General features: G+C 32.3%; 1 protein-coding gene across 2 annotated transcripts in view; it reads right to left on the bottom strand.

Annotated features, from left to right (window-relative positions):
- Positions 1-17,782, bottom strand: part of LOC139513893 (rho GTPase-activating protein 23-like) — a 60,432-nt gene extending 42,650 nt beyond the window's left edge. The window contains exons 1-2 of one of the 2 annotated variants that reach the window (XM_071302838.1): positions 17,653-17,782; positions 14,646-14,708 (exon numbers count right to left, since the gene is read on the bottom strand). In XM_071302838.1, coding sequence (XP_071158939.1) covers positions 14,646-14,651 — 6 coding nt within the window. In that variant the 5' untranslated portion in view covers positions 14,652-14,708; positions 17,653-17,782. Of the gene's footprint in view, positions 1-7,515; positions 7,637-14,645; positions 14,709-17,652 lie in introns of those variants that run through there. The other variant, XM_071302839.1, reaches the window with a different exon arrangement.
- Positions 17,783-21,073: the final 3,291 nt, after the last annotated feature.

Here is a 21,073-nt window from a genome sequence, read left to right as displayed (position 1 = left end):
CCTGAATTATATAACGTTTGATTATTAATTAGAGTCTGACGAAGAGAAGAAAATAAGTTAAACTAATGGTTAAACAGTACAGAACAATTTATATTCACGGTTAATAAGTGCCTTTTTGTTTTGAGATTTAAACAGTGCCCTCTTGTTTAATGTAAAAAGAAAACCTTGACATTCAATGTTTTATTCACTAAATAAATCTGAATGTTTTCCTGGGAAATATTTGTGGTTTAATGACAAAATATAGAAATTTAATCTGGTATTTATTGACATCCTCTAAGTATCTTATGACTTAATAGACTTTTGTTTCCATCTGATGTGTGGGAACTCATTTAACTAGCAAATACTGTAATATAAACATTTATAAAAATGTCTGATGTTTTTGTGACCAAGAAAGCTTATCGACTAATCTACTTTATTCATAAAACTTTTAATGTGTGACAGAAATAACATATTTATCTAGTGACTGGTCCTGCACAATCTCTGTACATGGATAACTATAAGAATGACAGTTACTGTCCACATTAATAATAACATCATGTACATTTCCCATTTACTTCAATCCATTAAAAAACATGGTTTAATTAAAAAGGTAAATTACCTTGTTTTACATAATAAAATCTACATACCTTTGTGAAATAAATTCCAAGTTGTTTTTTAATTTAAAATAATAATCCTGTGTAAAAATTAAACCAACTCTGTATTAAGCTGTATAACTGTCCAGGTGAATGAAGAGGCCATAGACAGGGGCAATATACATTTTGTATCTTATCACAATACACATCTTGTGGTTTAACTATTTAATTGTTCCTAATGTACTTTTAAACCAAATAAATATGCAGTTCATTGTTTCAAAACTGAATACTTTAAATACAGGTATAAAGGCTCAGAATTCAAAACTTTGAAACACCTACTGACATTCTAGAATTTACAAATCAATTTGTTTGTCCCAATTTCATCTGAATACTATATTCATTTGAGGTATAGATGCACAAAAACATGAAAAAACCAAAGCAATCCAACTTATTTCCCATGTCGCCTTACGAAATTAACTAATTTTATAGTAAAGAGTTTTATTGACAGCTCTTAACAAATGATCTTGTTTATAAATATTTTGCCAAGAACATTAGTTTTGGTAAATAATGTGACCTTACAGGTCTGTATACAGGACAAACTAAAACAAAATGATATCCGTCTTCAACAACATTCATATTATAACAAAGACGTAATCATAATTCTCTTGGAATATCTACCAACTTCTATATTAATGAAGATAGCAGATTTTTATCTATTTTATATGCATACCTGGATAAAGGCCTGCAACTAAGAAAATCAGAAAATTAGTTAGATACTCTAAAATATATCAAAATTATCTCCCCTTGACCACTGATCCTTTCTTCATGCATTTGAATTTCAATTATTATTTTATGTTTCTTTAATCACTCTGTAATGTTTATGTCATGTTGTAATTAATGTTATGCTCTTAATGGGCCCTTTAATTTGGAAAATAAAAATATTGTATTGTATTGTATTGTATATTCAATTTGTAATGTCCCCCTATGTAGTTTTGTATAAATGTATTTGAACATCACAAAAGAAATTAAAATAATGTTCAAGACAAAAATCTGTCTGGATTCTTCTATACATACAAATTTTTCATAATCACTTAAAGATCCTGTGAAATCCACAACAAGTTAATTGTCAGAGGTTACAACAAATGGAAAGTTAACTGACATCTAAAGTTCCACCAAATCATGTCAGAACTTAAGACAGAACATACAACAAATGGAAAGTTAAATGGCATCCAAAGTTCCACCAAATCATGTTAGAACTTAAGACAGAACATACAACAAATGGAAAGTTAACTGACATCTAAAGTTCCACCAAATCATGTCAGAACTTAAGACAGAACATACAACAAATGGAAAGTTAACGGAGATCCAAAGTTCCACCAAATCATGTCAGAACTTAAGACAGAACATACAACAAATGGAAAGTTAACGGACATCCAAAGTTCCACCAAATCATGTTAGAACTTAAGACAGAACATACAACAAATGGAAAGTTAACTGACATCTACAGTTCCACCAAATCATGTCAGAGCTAAAGACAGAACATACAACAAATGGAAAGTTAACGGAGATCCAAAGTTCCACCAAATCATGTCAGAACTTAAGACAGAACATACAACAAATGGAAAGTTAACGGACATCCAAAGTTCCACCAAATCATGTCAGAGCTTAAGACAGAACATACAACAAATGGAAAGTTAACGGACATCAAAAGTTCCACCAAATCATGTCAGAACTTAAGACAGAACATACAACAAATGGAAAGTTAACTGACATCTAAAGTTCCACCAAATCATGTCAGAACTTAAGACAGAATATACAACAAATGGAAAGTTAACGGACATCCAAAGTTCCACCAAATCATGTTAGAACTTAAGACAGAACATACAACAAATGGAAAGTTAAATGGCATCCAAAGTTCCACCAAATCATGTTAGAACTTAAGACAGAACATACAACAAATGGAAAGTTGAATGGCATCCAAAGTTCCACCAAATCATGTTAGAACTTAAGACAGAACATACAACAAATGGAAAGTTAAATGGCATCCAAAGTTCCACCAAATCATGTTAGAACTTAAGACAGAACATACAACAAATGGAAAGTTAACTGGCATCCAAAGTTCCACCAAATCATGTCAGAACTTAAGACAGAACATACAAAAAATGGAAAGTTAACTGACATCCAAAGTTCCACCAAATCATGTCAGAGCTTAAGACAGAATATACAACAAATGGAAAGTTAACTGACATCTAAAGTTCCACCAAATCATGTCAGAGCTAAAGACAGAATATACAACAAATGGAAAGTTAACTGACATCAAAAGTTCCACCAAATCATGTCAGAACTTAAGACAGAACATACAACAAATGGAAAGTTAAATGGCATCCAAAGTTCCACCAAATCATGTTAGAACTTAAGACAGAACATACAACAAATGGAAAGTTAACTGACATCCAAAGTTCCACCAAATCATGTTAGAACTTAAGACAGAACATACAACAAATGGAAAGTTAAATGGCATCCAAAGTTCCACCAAATCATGTTAGAACTTAAGACAGAACATACAACAAATGGAAAGTTGAATGGCATCCAAAGTTCCACCAAATCATGTTAGAACTTAAGACAGAACATACAACAAATGGAAAGTTAAATGGCATCCAAAGTTCCACCAAATCATGTTAGAACTTAAGACAGAACATACAACAAATGGAAAGTTAAATGGCATCAAAAGTTCCACCAAATCATGTCAGAACTTAAGACAGAACATACAACAAATGGAAAGTTAACTGGCATCCAAAGTTCCACCAAATCATGTCAGAACTTAAGACAGAACATACAACAAATGGAAAGTTAACTGACATCCAAAGTTCCACCAAATCATGTCAGAACTTAAGACAGAACATACAACGAATGGAAAGTTAACTGGCATCCAAAGTTCCACCAAATCATGTCAGAACTTAAGACAGAACATACAAAAAATGGAAAGTTAACTGACATCCAAAGTTCCACCAAATCATGTCAGAGCTTAAGACAGAATATACAACAAATGGAAAGTTAACTGACATCTAAAGTTCCACCAAATCATGTCAGAGCTAAAGACAGAATATACAACAAATGGAAAGTTAACTGACATCAAAAGTTCCACCAAATCATGTCAGAACTTAAGACAGAACATACAACAAATGGAAAGTTAAATGGCATCCAAAGTTCCACCAAATCATGTTAGAACTTAAGACAGAACATACAACAAATGGAAAGTTAACTGACATCCAAAGTTCCACCAAATCATGTTAGAACTTAATACAGAACATACAACAAATGGAAAGTTAACGGACATCCAAAGTTCCACCAAATCATGTCAGAGCTTAAGACAGAATATACAACAAATGGAAAGTTAAATGGCATCCAAAGTTCCACCAAATCATGTCAGAACTTAAGACAGAACATACAACGAATGGAAAGTTAACTGGCATCCAAAGTTCCACCAAATCATGTCAGAGCTTAAGACAGACTATACAACAAATGGAAAGTTAAATGACATCAAAGGCTCTAATACAAGCTTGTCAGAGCTAAAGACAGAATTTTCAACAAATAGAAAGATAAATGGCATCCAAAGCATGCTAAGTACACATACATTTCATGTATAGAAAGGAATTATAGGCACAATGTATATATATATATATGATATAACTTGTTATATATGTCAGAGATATAAAAATTGTTCTTCTTAAAGACTTATTTCAACTGGACTGGGCCTTACACATTCTGTAAACATTCATTAAACTAACACATATATTTGTGTTTCCATAGAAAATTTCCTTTACCTTTCATCAATGGTTTCAAAAATTGTTGCTACAATATTGTATATTCTCATCTATAATCATGATAATATCTATACTATCTGCTTCTCACCTGCACTATGGAATTTATCATGCATTAGTCATTACCCCACACACATATTGTCAGTACAGAGTCTATAGCTTATTTATCCACCAAAAACTTATGTTTGTACACAAATTAATAACTGAAGAAAATTGGTAAAATGTTCATGCATCTAATTGATAATCAGCTGTTTCAAAGATATCTTATCCAGTACATCTAAAATTGTAATATTTTTTGTATAACCTTCAAGTTTTTTCTCAAATCTTGTCTCACGTCTTTATGAATATCCCACCTAAACTTGAGATCTATATCCTTGATAACAATTAATTAACTAACCTGTGAATCATACCATGAAAAGTCAATCAAAGTTGACAGTAAAGATTGACAGAAACCTCCATTCCCTTTATATAAAGGACTTTATTGTAGACATGATCTGATATTGTTAACAGAAATTCTTTAAAAAAAACTTACAGAATAAGTCAAATTCATTGACATATAATGATTATATATATATATTATGTATATAGATATGTGGCATAAATTCAAGTGGAAAAAAGATGTTATACATTTTATACTTAGAATAAATGTTGCAAAGTTTAAAACTAGTCAAATTTGAGCTGATTGAAAAAAAGACTTGATTCCAATAGGCTCTTTCAATGAATGACATTAATTCATAGTTATAGCTCAGACTGAACCATTTCTGGCCAGATCAAGGTTGTATATGACATCTAATGATGGTTAAAGTTATAGCACACACTGACCATTTCTGGCCATATTAAGGTTGGTAATGGCATCTTACAACGGTAAAAGTAATAGCACACACTGACCATTTCTGGTCATATCAAGGTTGGTTATGACATCTTACGACGGTAAAAGTTATAGCACACACTGACCATTTCTGGTCATATCAAGGTTGGTTATGACATCTTACGACGGTTAAACTAATAGCATACACTGACCATTTCTGGTCATATCAAGGTTGGTTATGACATCTTACGACGGTTAAAGTAATAGCACACACTGACCATTTCTGGTCATATCAAGGTTGGTTATGACATCTTATGACGGTTAAAGTTATAGCACACACTGACCATTTCTGGCCATATTAAGGTTGGTAATGACATCTTACGACGGTAAAAGTTATAGCACACACTGACCATTTCTGGTCATATCAAGGTTGGTTATGACATCTTACGATGGTAAAAGTAATAGCACACACTGACCATTTCTGGTCATATCAAGGTTGGTAATGACATCTTATGACGGTAAAAGTAATAGCACACACTGACCATTTCTGGTCATATCAAGGTTGGTAATGACATCTTATGACGGTAAAAGTAATAGCACACACTGACCATTTCTGGTCATATCAAGGTTGGTTATGACATCTTATGACGGTTAAAGTAATAGCACACACTGACCATTTCTAGTCATATCAAGGTTGGTTATGACATCTTACGACGGTTAAAGTAATAGCACACACTGACCATTTCTGGTCATATCAAGGTTGGTTATGACATCTTACGACGGTTAAAGTAATAGCACACACTGACCATTTCTGGTCATATCAAGGTTGGTTATGACATCTTATGACGGTTAAAGTTATAGCACACACTGACCATTTCTGGTCATATCAAGGTTGGTTATGACATCTTACGACGGTAAAAGTTATAGCACACACTGACCATTTCTGGTCATATCAAGGTTGGTTATGACATCTTATGACGGTTAAAGTTATAGCACACACTGACCATTTCTGGCCATATTAAGGTTGGTAATGACATCTTACGACGGTAAAAGTTATAGCACACACTGACCATTTCTGGTCATATCAAGGTTGGTTATGACATCTTACGACGGTAAAAGTTATAGCACACACTGACCATTTCTGGTCATATCAAGGTTGGTTATGACATCTTATGACGGTTAAAGTTATAGCACACACTGACCATTTCTGGCCATATTAAGGTTGGTAATGACATCTTACGACGGTAAAAGTTATAGCACACACTGACCATTTCTGGTCATATCAAGGTTGGTTATGACATCTTACGATGGTAAAAGTAATAGCACACACTGACCATTTCTGGTCATATCAAGGTTGGTAATGACATCTTATGACGGTAAAAGTAATAGCACACACTGACCATTTCTGGTCATATCAAGGTTGGTAATGACATCTTATGACGGTAAAAGTAATAGCACACACTGACCATTTCTGGTCATATCAAGGTTGGTTATGACATCTTATGACGGTTAAAGTAATAGCACACACTGACCATTTCTAGTCATATCAAGGTTGGTTATGACATCTTACGACGGTAAAAGTAATAGCACACACTGACCATTTCTGGTCATATCAAGGTTGGTTATGACATCTTACGACGGTTAAAGTAATAGCACACACCGTGGTTAGGGACTAATGCTAACACAAAGGTTACTTGTTCGATCTTAGGGGTGAAAATCTCAGGGACTGAATTTTTTGGCTCTCCTTTGACACCTTTGCAAGTATGGTCTTTAACAACGATGACAGTCCATCGGAACGGGACGATAAATGGCTGACCCGTGTTTAGAGAGAGCCATATCTCTTGCACTTTAAAGACACCCTTGTAGATTTCGAAAAAGAGCAGGCTAATACCACAAGGAAGCACTCGCAACCAAAGTTGCAATAACTTGTTTCCTAATCCACTTTAAATTAATATGTTTAAACTAAAACACACTGGCTATTTCTTGTCAGCCCAAGGTTAATTAAGACATCTAATGATGGTTTAAGAAATAAACAGTTTAGATTTATAATACTTCAAGTTCTCATGGATATAACTGTGTGTTATATAAACAAAAGCTCAACTCAAACTATACCAATTCTAGAGGTAGACATTTAATTTCCATTTGAGTACCTTTTAATCCACAAGAAGAAAATTGTTGTGCTGGATTTAAAGAATTTTTAAATATTTCTAAAAATTTACTTTTACCTTACACTTTAATTATTTTCATTAAATTCACTCAATTAGATTAAATAAAATGAAATTAAGATCTGATATTGTATCAATTATTAACTCACCCTCTATGTTTGCACCTCTTATCACAACTAATCAATAGTCACTGCACGAAAGTGCACATGATGCATTTCCAATGCATGAAAACAATGTTATGTTATGACAAACAGACAGTCATTGTAGCTACATCAGACATTTTAATGAGAACAGGAGTGTGAACTAAGGCCAAACAAAAATGGTTGATGTTAGGGGAAACAAATGTATGATAAACAGAGTTATTGAAGCTATACATCAGACAATTAGATTGTGAAGTAAGGACAAACCAAAATGTTTGATGTTTGGAGAAACAAATGTATGATAAACAGACAGTCATTGGAGCTACATCAGTCGCTATAGGAGTGTGAAGTAAGGACAAACCAAAATAGTTGATGTTTGGAGAAACAAATGTATGATTAACAGACTATAGGGGTGTGAAGTAAGAACTTTGTCAGTAGGGGACTAATAACGCGGGTAGCTGGTTCTCTTAAATTATGTCTATGAGCTGATAGAATAAACACTGTCAGCCAATCAGATATGTGTTACATCCAAAATTAAATTATTAAGGTGGTACCTAATACTACAGGGAGATAACTCTGTAAAGTCAGCTAAACGTTTTAGTTACATTGTGTTGTGAAGGGAATATTAAGCTTCTCTGTGATAAAAATAGGTTTTGGTCAAACTGCTATATAACCAGTGTAATATTTCTGATAAAATGGTTGGTTCAAAATTTTTAAAATTTAAAAAAAAAATTTAAAGGGTCAAAGCAAATACTTTGTCAAAATTTTATGGAAATTAAACGAGCCAAATTAATTTTAGTGAAAGTGTTGGGTACCACCTTAAGAAAGAACACTTCTGAAAATAATTTTATTTTAAGTATGAATATACTGTTCACTTTAAGAAAACATTTAAGATATTTAAGAATAAAATTTCAGCATTATATTAAGAATTATTTTTACAATAATTTCAATGAAAAGTTGCACAGGATCAATTTTTAATCATCTATAATTTGATCATTGGAAAGAAGACCTCCTTAAATACTTGAATATAGTTATAATTATTTGATGTGAGTATACTGAGTAAACCCAAACATTTGTATCCTGTGTGTCATGCTATTATCCTGTATTAATGCTAAGTATACAGATATCAGGACATATATTAATTAATTCACAATAAATCCACACTGATGAAGAACTAAGATCAATACACGGTGGTACCCAACACTTTCACTAAAATTAATTTGGATCGTTTAATTTTCATTAAATTTTGTCAAAGTATTTACTTTAAAACTTTAATAAAAATTTAAAAATTAAAATTTTTTTGAACCAACCGTTTTGTCAGAAAAATAACACTGGTTATACATGTATAGCAATTTGACAAACACCAATTTTGATCATTGAGAAGCTTAATATTCCTTTTACAACACAACGTAATTAAAACGTTTAGCTGACTTTACAGAGTTATCTCCCTGTAGTGTTAGGTACCACCTTTAACTGCAGTTTAACATCACATGAGAATTTTTAATTGTTATAATATATATGTTGTGTACAAGATGTAAGTTTGTACAAATTATTATTTGTGCAGATTTTTTGTACAAGTTATAAGTTTTTTGCCTCATACCTTCTTGCACCAGGTGATACAGTCATCTTCTAAAATGTACTAGTTTAATGTTTTAAATTCAAATTAATATATTTTAACCTAACATCTAGTGCTAGTGGAAATGAGGATACCTGAATGGTTAAAATTCAAATTGTATTTTCCTCCTGATACCATATTTATATCCATAAAGAGTCTTTTTGTGGTCTTATAATGTTTTTTGTATCAATGCTCAGTATTAGATTGTATCATGTAGTTGTGAAAATATGACAGAAATAAGCAAAACAAAAGACTGTGTGCTTAAATCATTCATTTGTGTTAAGTAGTTCACAAAACACTGAATATATGTAACATTACAACTTGTACACAACATATATATATTAACTAAAGCTACCTGCACTTTTTGTACAAATTTTGTCCAATCTTATTAATTTCTTCTTAGTAAAAATCGCTATTCATTTCAAGTTATTTTCCAATAAACAGCTGCACCATGCGCACATGATAAGCCTATCAAATTTTCACAGAATAAAGTTCAATTACTTCTCAATGTCAAATTAGAAATTTATGAAAATCAAAAGGAGCTTACATCAAGAGATAATAACAATTCACAAAACTTTCATTAGAATTGCTGAAGTTATTGGCCAAAAACTGGAAAATCTCCCCTTTTTTAATGAATTAAACCCTGTAGAGTTCTCTGAAAAATAAAATCTAAAATTTAGAAAAATAGAAAGGAAGCTCATGCCAATGGAAATAAACAATTCACTATAATTTCTTGTAAGCTGGTGACAGCATTCTTGAGTAATTGTTTGAAAACTGGTTAATCTCCCCTTTTTAATGAATAAAACCCCATAACTCGGGAATGTAAAATCTAAATTTTATAAATTTGAAAGGCAGCTCACGTCAATAGATATATACATTCACCAAAGTTTCATGCAAATTAGTTAAATTGTTTTTGAGTTACTGTCCAACATGTTGACGACGGACTGACAGACAGATGGACAACGGTATACCATAATATGTCCTGTAAACAAATGGGCGTATAAAAAGTTGAAAGAAAGTTGGATTCAGGAAATATTGCTGTACTTTGTTTACCTGTTTTTACAAAAAAATGTTTACTTGTATCTCTTTAAAAGATGCAAATAAAAGAAAATGTATTCACTGTCAATGAGCAGTCAAAACATCAAAGTCTGTTGAATTCTGACCTAATTCAATGACCACTTTGTCACAAAGGACACCTTATTAGAGAACAACACTGTAAGGGAGATAAATACATGATTATAATTATTCAATCTTTATATATTTTACATAAAATTCTTACCAAGTGTCTGTCTCTCTCACTTCTTATAGGATCAACTTTTTCCATTACAAGTTATCTAAATCCATGTTATAATCCAAATAGTTTATAAGAAATATGTTGATGATCCATAAAGCCAACATGTACCAAGTACTTTAATACACCATAATTACCAGTTAATAATAAAGCCTTTGGGGCTGACCAGTCTAATAATACACACCAGACATGTAACATCTGTCAATATCTACTGGGGTATATCACCTCTAACCCTTAATGATTGACAGGTATTATACAATCCTAGGATCAGATCTAGCAGGTCAAAGGGTCAGAGATCAGTAATCTGTAGATTACATACTTGTCATATTTTCTCCATCATGTAGAGGGATATTTACCTATGTGTATGATGGACCTACACATACTTGTGTTGTATGATGGAGGTGATAACATACTATGATAATCAAACTAATAACACAATGTACCTTACAACATATTTTCCCTTTTTTAATCCAAAATGAATGCATAACTTTCCTTTTTCCTATTTTACATTAGAGGGTGACTGAGGGAAACAATAAGCAATACTCTTGACCCTTTGTTACCTGTAGAGTAAAACACCTGATTTTGTAGAAAGTATTTGTAAAACTGTTATATATCTTTTTAACATTTCTGAAGTTGGACTATACAGACCATTCGAAACTTATTCATTTTACAATTTGCTTTAAGATTAAAAAAAGAACAACTTCCACCTGAAAATATGGTTTAGAAATTGTAAATAGATCTTAAATGACAGAATTCACAAACAGATAAACTTCAAAATAAATGTTTCTGACTCCACTTTTCCTTCTTCCCTAACTGTGCCTTCTTTATTATCAAAATAGTTTAAAATTCCTTTCTTTCCATAGTACAACTCCAATGTCAATACTCTTATAATTTAGTTCTCCATTTTGGAGTGGTGTAAGAAGTACGACATACATTAACTGAACATTTAATTTACTTATTATTCTTTAGCTGATAGATGTGGATAAGTCCATCAATATTAGTGTTTACAAGGGCAAACAAATTAACACAATATCATGTACCTGTATTTACAGGTAAGTTTAATGTCACACAATGACAGGTAAATATTGACAGACCACTCAACAGACTTCCGGTCATCCATGGACAAACATATCTCCAGGACATATTAACTTCTTATCAAAGAGACAACAAAAATCACTCCTCTTGCTAAAACAGAGAAATCTTTAATCACTACCAAAATACAGACTAGAAATACATAGCTATGTAATTGTAGCTTTTTCTATGTTAAATCAGGAAAATTCTTCACAATTCATTGTATGTCTCAATCAAAATATCCCAAAAAAAATAATGATCTTAAAATTATATTGATCAATGAGACAGAAACATACAAACACAATCTAAAGAGATGCCTTCCAATTTTCTATACATGTATGCCCATGACAATTGAAATCTTGAATGTATAACAACTTAACTAATATGTTAACACTAAAGTTGCTTCATGCATTCTGCTTTCTTTATTAATGTACATTTAGATAATGTGGCCTTTCATTTAAAACAGAAAACAACTTTAAAAAGTCTTTTATGCATTATATTTCCTGGACTTTTTTCATTTCTTTCCGTACAGGGTCCTGATCATCACATGATGTGCTACTATTAGATTATCTCCCTTAGGCTAGAAATCAATAGATCACCTGTCCTACAAAGTGTAACATTACACAACAACTATGTCTGCTTTCCCAAATTTACAAGATTTTGTCAATCAAATTACATTTTTATCTATAAACATGTCTGTTTAACAATTTTTCAATACTGATTTGTGGTAATAAAATTCAGATCAGTTTGTTTCAATTCAATAGCCTATGAACTAGAGAGCAGGTACACCAACTGATAATTGGACCACACAAATATAAAAAAAACCTCTGAGGCCTTGTCATGTTTATATATATAATTATCATATACTTAGACTATGAAATGTTTTTCTTCTCTTTTGATGCACATGATAGAAAGATTTCATATCGAATGTACTAAATTTGGGGTCCTACGTTCGTGAACGTTCACTCTTTGAACTTCTATTTGGGAACCACATGAAAGAATCTGTATTCAATATATGAATCTGTTATTTTTCTCCATTGTTGAAGCATATGATAAAAAGATCATAACATGTCAATTTTCATATCGCATGTATTATCAGCCCTCGGTCAATATCAGCCCTCGAGCCATGCGACTCTTGGGATGATATTTAACCTAGGGCTGATAATACATGTGTGATATGAAAAATGCCATGTAATAATCTGATATTATCACATATTTGTTACTAAAACATTGGGTTTTGTATATTTATGTAATAAACACTGATTTGCCAAAGTCATATTCATGTCTGAAGCAAACAGCTTGGACCAATATATGGGCTTCCCAATTGGAGAGCCACATCAGCCCTCACATACAAAAGCCCTGGGATCCAATGTCAAATGTGGAAGTCCCTGGCTAATAAAAGGCTGATATGGAAAATGTCATGTAATAATCTATAACCATTTCATTCTATGCTCAAAAATGATAATGGTGAATGCTTATATAATATAAAAAAAAATATTGAGGTATGATTGCCAATGAAACAACTCTCCACTCAAGTTCAAATGAAGTGGATGTAAGCAATTATAGGCAACTGTACAATCTTCAACAATGAGAAAACCCATACCATATAGTCGACTATGAACATATAACTGCCTAATGTATAACAAAACAATTTACAAAAAGCAAATATGACAGACATGTATGACCACCATTGAACTACAGACTCCTGACTTGGAACACAGAGAGAATGTGGCGTTATTAAAAATGTTTGTCAGGGCTCAACCCTCACTCTAACCTGGGTCAGTTTTATTAATGCACAACATATGAACAAACTATACTTTTTTTAAGTTTCTTGCCTACCGCTATGTACAGTTAAATACAAAAATTTAATAAAAAAAATGCATTTTCTTAAGATGCTATTTCTTGGTCTTCACGATAAGCTTCTTTCCTCTTTACATAGCAATCAATCCATGAAAGTTTACAAAATTATCATGTCAAAAAAATTTAAATGCATCTATCAGAAGTATATTGAAAATGAAAATATAGTTTCAAAAAGTTTGCCTCAGACATTATCTAATTAAAAAGCTTCTGCAAAAGTTTCATAAAATTCTAGGATGGATATATATCTCGCATTCGCTACATCAATGTTGCAGGTTCAACAAAAATAAGTTGAATAGGTATTAACTCATCAGATCAATACAAAGCAGAAAAACATAAAACAAAAACAGACCTTCCATTTTTTAAATTCAACTGAATACAGAGCCATTTTTTCTTTATTCATCCACGGAAACAAAATGTCAGTTTCCTTGATTATCTATCAAAATCATTATCAATCTTTTTCTTTACAAAAATGTCGGAATATATATATTACAAACCTAAGGGAGATAATCAAGTAATGTAATTCACTAACAGGTATAGTACTGCTAAAGAATACTTTACTAATTCTCTAACAGGTGCCTGCTAAAGATTACTTCACTAATTCACTAATGTACTAAAATTTCCAGCGCCCCGAGTCAGAATCAAACCCCAGACCTTCAGCACTGTGGCCATAGGTCTTAACCACTACACCACCAACCCACATATATAAATATCTATTGCAATCTTTTTCTTTACAAAAATGTCTGAATATATATATTACAAGCCTAAAGGAGATAATCAAGTAATGTAATTCACTAACAGGTACTGCTAAAGAATATATTTGTTTAGGGGCCAGCTGAAGGACGCCTCCGGGTGCGGGAATTTCTCGTTACATTGAAGACCTGTTGGTGACCCTCTGCTGTTGTTTTTTATTTGGTCGGGTTGTTGTCTCTTTGACACATTCCCCATTTCGATTCTCAATTTTATTCACCAATTCTCTAACAGGTGCCTGCTAAAGATTACTTCACTAATTCGCTAACAGGTACTGACTGCTAAAGAAAACTTCAGTAATGTAGAAAATATCCATCAAAACTGTAAACATGTTGACTATTCATGGAGGAGTTCTGGTTAGTACAGACATACATGTAGCATGCCTCCTTTAGTACTTTTCTATCTTCAGAAAAGAATTGTAGTAGAATTGTATCATAAAACAGTTGGAATTCTAGACATGCAATTAGATAAGTCAGCAATTCAACCTGATACTGCCAGCCTGTATAACAACAGAACATAATTTTAAGGATTTTCCAAATGTTAGTAACAACTCACCTCCATTGTCACTTCATGATTTTTCACTGTGGTATATGTAAACAAGCTTTCTTACTGTGGTATCTGTCAATAAACAAATATTACCATTTTATAACAAAACATATAAATACCTCAATACTGAATTATATTCATATCTGAGTATGTCCTTTGGTGCTCAATAAGACTTTGTTTTCTATATTTTCTTTTTTGTTGCTTGATTTTACAGTTATAATAAAAAAAAACATGTACATGTACATTTGTAAACAGGCAAAGAAAGCAATCCAGACAAAGAGGAATAACTCTAACTAACAACAAAAATACCATGACTAACTAATTAGATTTTCTCTGCTTATTTAAAATCGACAAAAAAATAGTTGTCCAAAACTAACATGGTCTGTATACATTACATACATAATGTACATAGAGTGGTCAATATTCTCAGACTGCATCTGCATGATGTAAGCATGGTTAGTGGGATTCAAAATGGCACATGACAAAATTTATCTAAGCCAATATATAGATATATATATAATGGTACTTTCATAAAAAACAATTAGTAAGTGCAAACTATGTTTATACTGAACTGAAAAAGATTGTTGCTCTGTTGTAAAATATGTTAACAGTTACCTAAACTAGTCTGTAGCAAGCTTTGTTGCCAGTCACTTAAATTGCATTGTAAAGTCTTAAGTTAAGAGTAAAATAAGGTACAACAAATGCTTCGAATTCACATACATTTATTACATTATTACATTTTTGTTAACCATTTAATAAAGATTTGTGGAAGGCAATAATTTAAGACTGCAATGGTTTGTATCACCTAAAATTGCATATATATATGAAAATTATGACAATGTGACATACATATGTACATGCATGACATATAGTAATAGACCTTGCACTATGCATGTTAACTATTTATAATTGTGTTGAATTGATTAAAACTAAAAAATGAATTTAAAAATATGATCATGATGATAGGATATTTCATCTAATTATCATAGATTGCAAGTTGCAGTCAATATATTCATGTATTTACTTTCATACTATACATACTTGGTTAGCCATAAAAAAAAGTTTATCGATTGATTTGTATATTAAAGCCACTTTCAGCACTATTGTGGTATCTTATATAGGATAGCAACCACCATTGACAGTAAAATCTCGTTTGGCGACCTAAAGCCCCAGACCCACTAGACCTAGCTGCGGAACCGTAGCTCTTAGGTCCTTATGTTATTTTTTGACTATTTGCGGACCATAGAGCTACGGATTTTTCCTATTTCAAAACGTTCGGAATTGCGACCCAGGTTCAGGTCGCACTTATTTCTAAAAAAAATATTGTTTATAATCCATGCAAAACTTGTCAATATATATAGTTCATTTCGTTAGATATTTTTCTAGGATATGACGTACCTATTTATGTTTGAATATTCATTTCCTTAACACTATTATCTAATTATATCCATTTGTACACATTCTCCGCCTATTTTATTCGGCCATATTGAATCTCGTAGTGACGTCACGAGAATCAAGAAAAGATAACTCTTATAGGAAAACATGTGTTGGTTTGTTTACGTTGTCTTTTATTTTATTTTCATGACTTTTTGAATGAAAGTACGTTTAATTAAGGTTAAATACTAATGGAAATAATAATTCTTTCAAGCTATTTAAATATTTCGAATGAATTAATGTTGTAAAGTCTTGAAAACACTCGATTCTCGCTTAGAAATAAGTAAACAAACCAACACGCGTGTTTCTAAAAGAGTTATCTGTTCTTGTTTTTCATAGGTTTTCCTCACCTCCAACATAGAAGATCGAGGATATTTGAGTTATCTTTTCTTGATTCTCGTGACGTCACTTCGAGATTCAATATGGCCGAATAAAATAGGCGGAGAATGTATACAAATGGATATAATTAGATAATAGTGTTAAGGAAATGAATATTCAAACATAAATAGGTACGTCATATCATAGAAAAATATCTAACGAAACGAACTATATATATTGACAAGTTTTGCATGGATTATAAACAATATTTTTTTGAGAAATAAGTGCAACCTGAACCTGGGTCGCAATTCAGAACGTTTTGAAATAGGAAAAATCTGTAGCTCTATGGTCCGCAAATAGTCAAAAAATAACATAAGGACCTAAGAGCTACGGTTCCGCAGCTACACTAGACCATGATCACTCCACGCTCACTGTGATCTCAAATTAATTCAGATCGTGGTGAGCGACATGAAAAAGTAAATTTTTGTTTCTTTCACATTGCTACTACCTCCTCATTATGCTCCTACAACAATTCCGCTACAAATATACCACGTTCTCACCATGCTTATTCTGCAATCTCACTACGATTATCACTATTTTCCTACGCTCATCACGTCCTCATAATGACCATACCACAATTTATCCAGTATTGTTTTGAACAGGTCCAAAGTTGACCATGCTCATCACGATTGTGAAGGCCTCACCACACCTGTACTAAGACCTTACTGCGATCTCCATGATCGTAGTGCACTAGGATCGTCAAAATTTTTATCTTTTTCACAGATCGTAGTGCGATCGTGGCCTAGTGGGACTGTGGTATTTACAAGCCACTGTGCTTAAAGGAATAAATCATAAAATTATATGTATTATAATATACTCTGAATCAAAGCAGGGGACAAATTTAACTAACTGAGGCCCCTAAAGTACACATTCTAGTTTTAACTGCGGTCAGGGTTCCAGAGAAGTGAGTGGGAGGGTGCAGATCACACTTGTGATGTACTGAAATTTCCAGCGCCCCGAGTCATTATCAAACCCGGGACCTTCAGCACTGTAGCCATAGGTCTTAACCACTACACCACGAACCCACATATATAAATATCTATTGCCAGTTTCTGTTTCAAGCAGGTAAAGCCACTTAAGGTTTTTAAAAAGACTGAAAAATAGATGGTTACATCGTAAATGTAGTCACAAAATACGAATAGTTATCATCTTTTCAGCATTAAATATGTGATTACCTTTTAAAAATGAAAACATTTAAATTTACCTGTTTTCCACATTGTTCGTTTTCATTTTTCTGAATTAATTACAAGGTGTATCTGTGCAAGATGAAAGGGTTGATTTCATTGGATACTAAATTTAGCTACATAATTTAATCGCATTTTTCACTTACGTTGATTGCTAATTAGAGTATTCATTGCAATATTTTATTATAATGCAAAATAATTCATCAAAAATATGTTTTTTATACTAAACATGCTAAATGAGAATTGTAAGGTGTAATTTATCAAAAGTATACAACCAAAGATTATTGACCAACCAAACGTTGTCTTTCTTATAATAATTACTAAATATTAAGCCAATGACGGTTGTTTAAAATCCGGGAATTTATTCACATGGGAAAATAAACAAATCTAAAGATTGATTTGTTTATATACTTTGTCTGTCGATTTGTTATTCATACATTTCTTATATTCACATTATAGTGAACTGCACAATTAAAGGGCTTTTCTTGAGAAAAAAAAAAAGCAAGCAACAAGAAAGAAAACTCAAAATGATAGTAACATTCTTTCACTTGAAAACTTAAAAAAACAAGAAGTCTTCATGTTCACCTATATATATATGTATAGGATCTACAAATAAGTCAAATGATCAAATAGTTAATTGGCTACTTAAGGAGCTGTTGTCCTTGAAACGTTTATTTCTTACATTTTTTTGTGCATGTCTATGATTACTTTGTCAAAAATCTTCACAATCTCTGAATTAAACTACTTGACCAAATACTTCCAAACCGTGACTTTATTAACTGACTTTTTCTTATAAGATAGTCTAGTTTGTTTATATCCGAAGGTTTTAACCACCAACAAACATGACCGCTATATATATGGCTAAATAGAACACAGGGACAAACAGTTTTTGGCTTATTTCTCAAAAGACGGACGAAAGATACCAGAGGGACAGTCAAACTCATAAATCGAAAATAAACTGACAACGCCATGGCTAAAAATGAAAATGAAAAACAGACAAACAATAGTATACACCGTCGACACAACATAGAAAACTAAAGAATAAACAACAAGAACCCCACCAAAAACTAGGGGTGATCTCAGGTGCTCCGGAAGGGTAAGCAGATCCTGCTCCACATGTGGCACCCGTCGTGTTGCTTATATGATTACAAATCCGGTAAATAGTCTAATTGTTATTCTGTAGGTCACATTCATGAAAGGGAAGGGGATTGTAGTTACGACGTAAGGAACATATCCGATATCATTTGTAAAACGGTTATTACATAACGGTCAACCAACTCGTGTTGGCGTTCGTAAAATTTACGAAGAGATGATTTCAACTTCACCATTTGGAACTCTTGATTTACTGAATAGCTTCCTTGTGAGCAACAACCCTCTATCAAGAAAATCATGATAGGAAATGCAAGCACGGGAATATCGTATCAATTGGGAGATATATACACCGTATGCAGGTGCTGCTGGAATGTTGCTACTTAGAAATGGAAAACTGCAACAGTTAGAGCAAAAGTGAAGGAGGGTTTAATAGAGTGATATTTAAATAGTTATTCTGCCTTATGGACATGATGGATGTAAACCCACATCTCCTCTTTTATTTTCAACTGATGTGTTGCCTTACGGATTTATACATTGCATCTCCTTTTGTATGTTCATTGTTTTGCTTTTTATGAGGCACTGACTCACACATCTTATTATTTCCATTGTGGTGCCTCATTGATGTATGACACACATCACCTTTTATTATTTTTCATTGTATCGCATTATTGAAATTTTCATACATCTTTTTTTTTTTTATCTATTTTTATTGTAGTGCAATATTTTCCGTTAGATCGTGAAGCCTGCAATTATTATAGATGTTTTTATTAAAACGAATTATGCGACAGGTTGAGTTTCGCAATAATAAGGATTTGCATTCTCATTTATGATAGATACATCTGTATGCAGCTTTTTCCGAAATAGCGAAAACTGACCTCGCATGTTTTCTCCATTCTAAAAAAAAACCAATAATAAATGCACGTTATGATTTTTGAATTAACAATTGGTTTAATCATTACTATCGTAGATTACAAGGTTCGTGGATTACGGAACAAATGTAAAATCGTGGATGTTAGATTTTGTAATTTTTAATAAAGTTTTCGTATACGCCAATAGATATTTTGTACTTCGGTAACATTTTTATTCCTTGCATGGTTCATCTGTTAAATAAGGACACGAAAATTGTTATCCAACCGAATAGTCATGAATCCAAGGTATATATTTTTTTGGTCATTAATTAATCTTGACCTTTGTTGGTTTTTTTCTTGTCTTACTTGCTATATCTGTTATAGCCGACTAGATGGTATGGTGTTTGCTATTTTGTTGAAGGGTGTACATTTACTTATAGCTTCTTAAATCTTTGTCATTAAGACTCTGGTGGATAGTTGTTTCATTATCAATTATACCACATCTCCTTAATCAGTACCTAATTGTCCCCTAACAATGTGGTGGATTTTCCTGAATACCTTGTCAGCTGGCATACTATATAATTTCTTTGAGCAAGGGGACACTGAGATCGCCCTGAATACTTTATGAACTACTAGTATATAGACATAAGGAAGTGTGGTTTGAATGCCAGTGGGACAATGGGGATATGGCAAGTCGTTTTGTTTTTTACTCTAACAATAAGATACCGCATAAACGTTATTAGATATCCTATATGAAATCTAATTTATAAGATGTCTTATATCGTTTATAAGATATTTTATATAATTTTCTTGATTAGATGGCTTATAAATTATATATATATATGGACAATACGTTTATTAATGGAAAGAAATTATTAACTGAACAAAAATGTGTCCAAAGTACACGGATGCCCAACTGGCACCATAATTTTCTATGTTCAGTGGACCGTGAAATTTGGCCAAAAATATAATTTGGCATTTAAATTAAAAAATTCATATCATAGGGAACATGTGTATTAATAACATTAACGGTACCAATTTTTCTGCACCAGATGCGCATTTCGACAATACATGTCTCTTCAGTGATGCTCGTGGCCAAAATATGTAAAATCCAAAGCTTATATAAAAGATGAAGAGCTATAATTTAAAAGTTTCAAAAAGTATAGCCAAATCCGTGAAAGGAATCAGAGCTTTGCATGAGGGAGATACATTCCAGATGCGCATTTCGACAATACATGTCTCTTCAGTGATGCTCGTGGCCAAAATATGTAAAATCCCAAGCTTATATAAAAGATGAAGAACTATAATTTAAAAGTTCCAAAAAGTATAGCCAAATATTATGTTTCAAGTTGATTGGACTGCAACTTCATCAAAAATTACCTTGACAAAAAACTTTAACCTGAAGCGGGACAGACAGACGGACGGACGGAATAACGAACGGAAGGACGAACGAACGAGCGGACCGTGAAATTGGGGTCAAAAATCTAATTTGGCATTTATA

This window comes from Mytilus edulis, chromosome 2 (genome assembly GCF_963676685.1).
Source record: "Mytilus edulis chromosome 2, xbMytEdul2.2, whole genome shotgun sequence".
Taxonomy (NCBI): Eukaryota; Metazoa; Mollusca; class Bivalvia; order Mytilida; family Mytilidae; genus Mytilus; species Mytilus edulis.
This window is presented reverse-complemented; position numbering and strand designations above follow the sequence as displayed.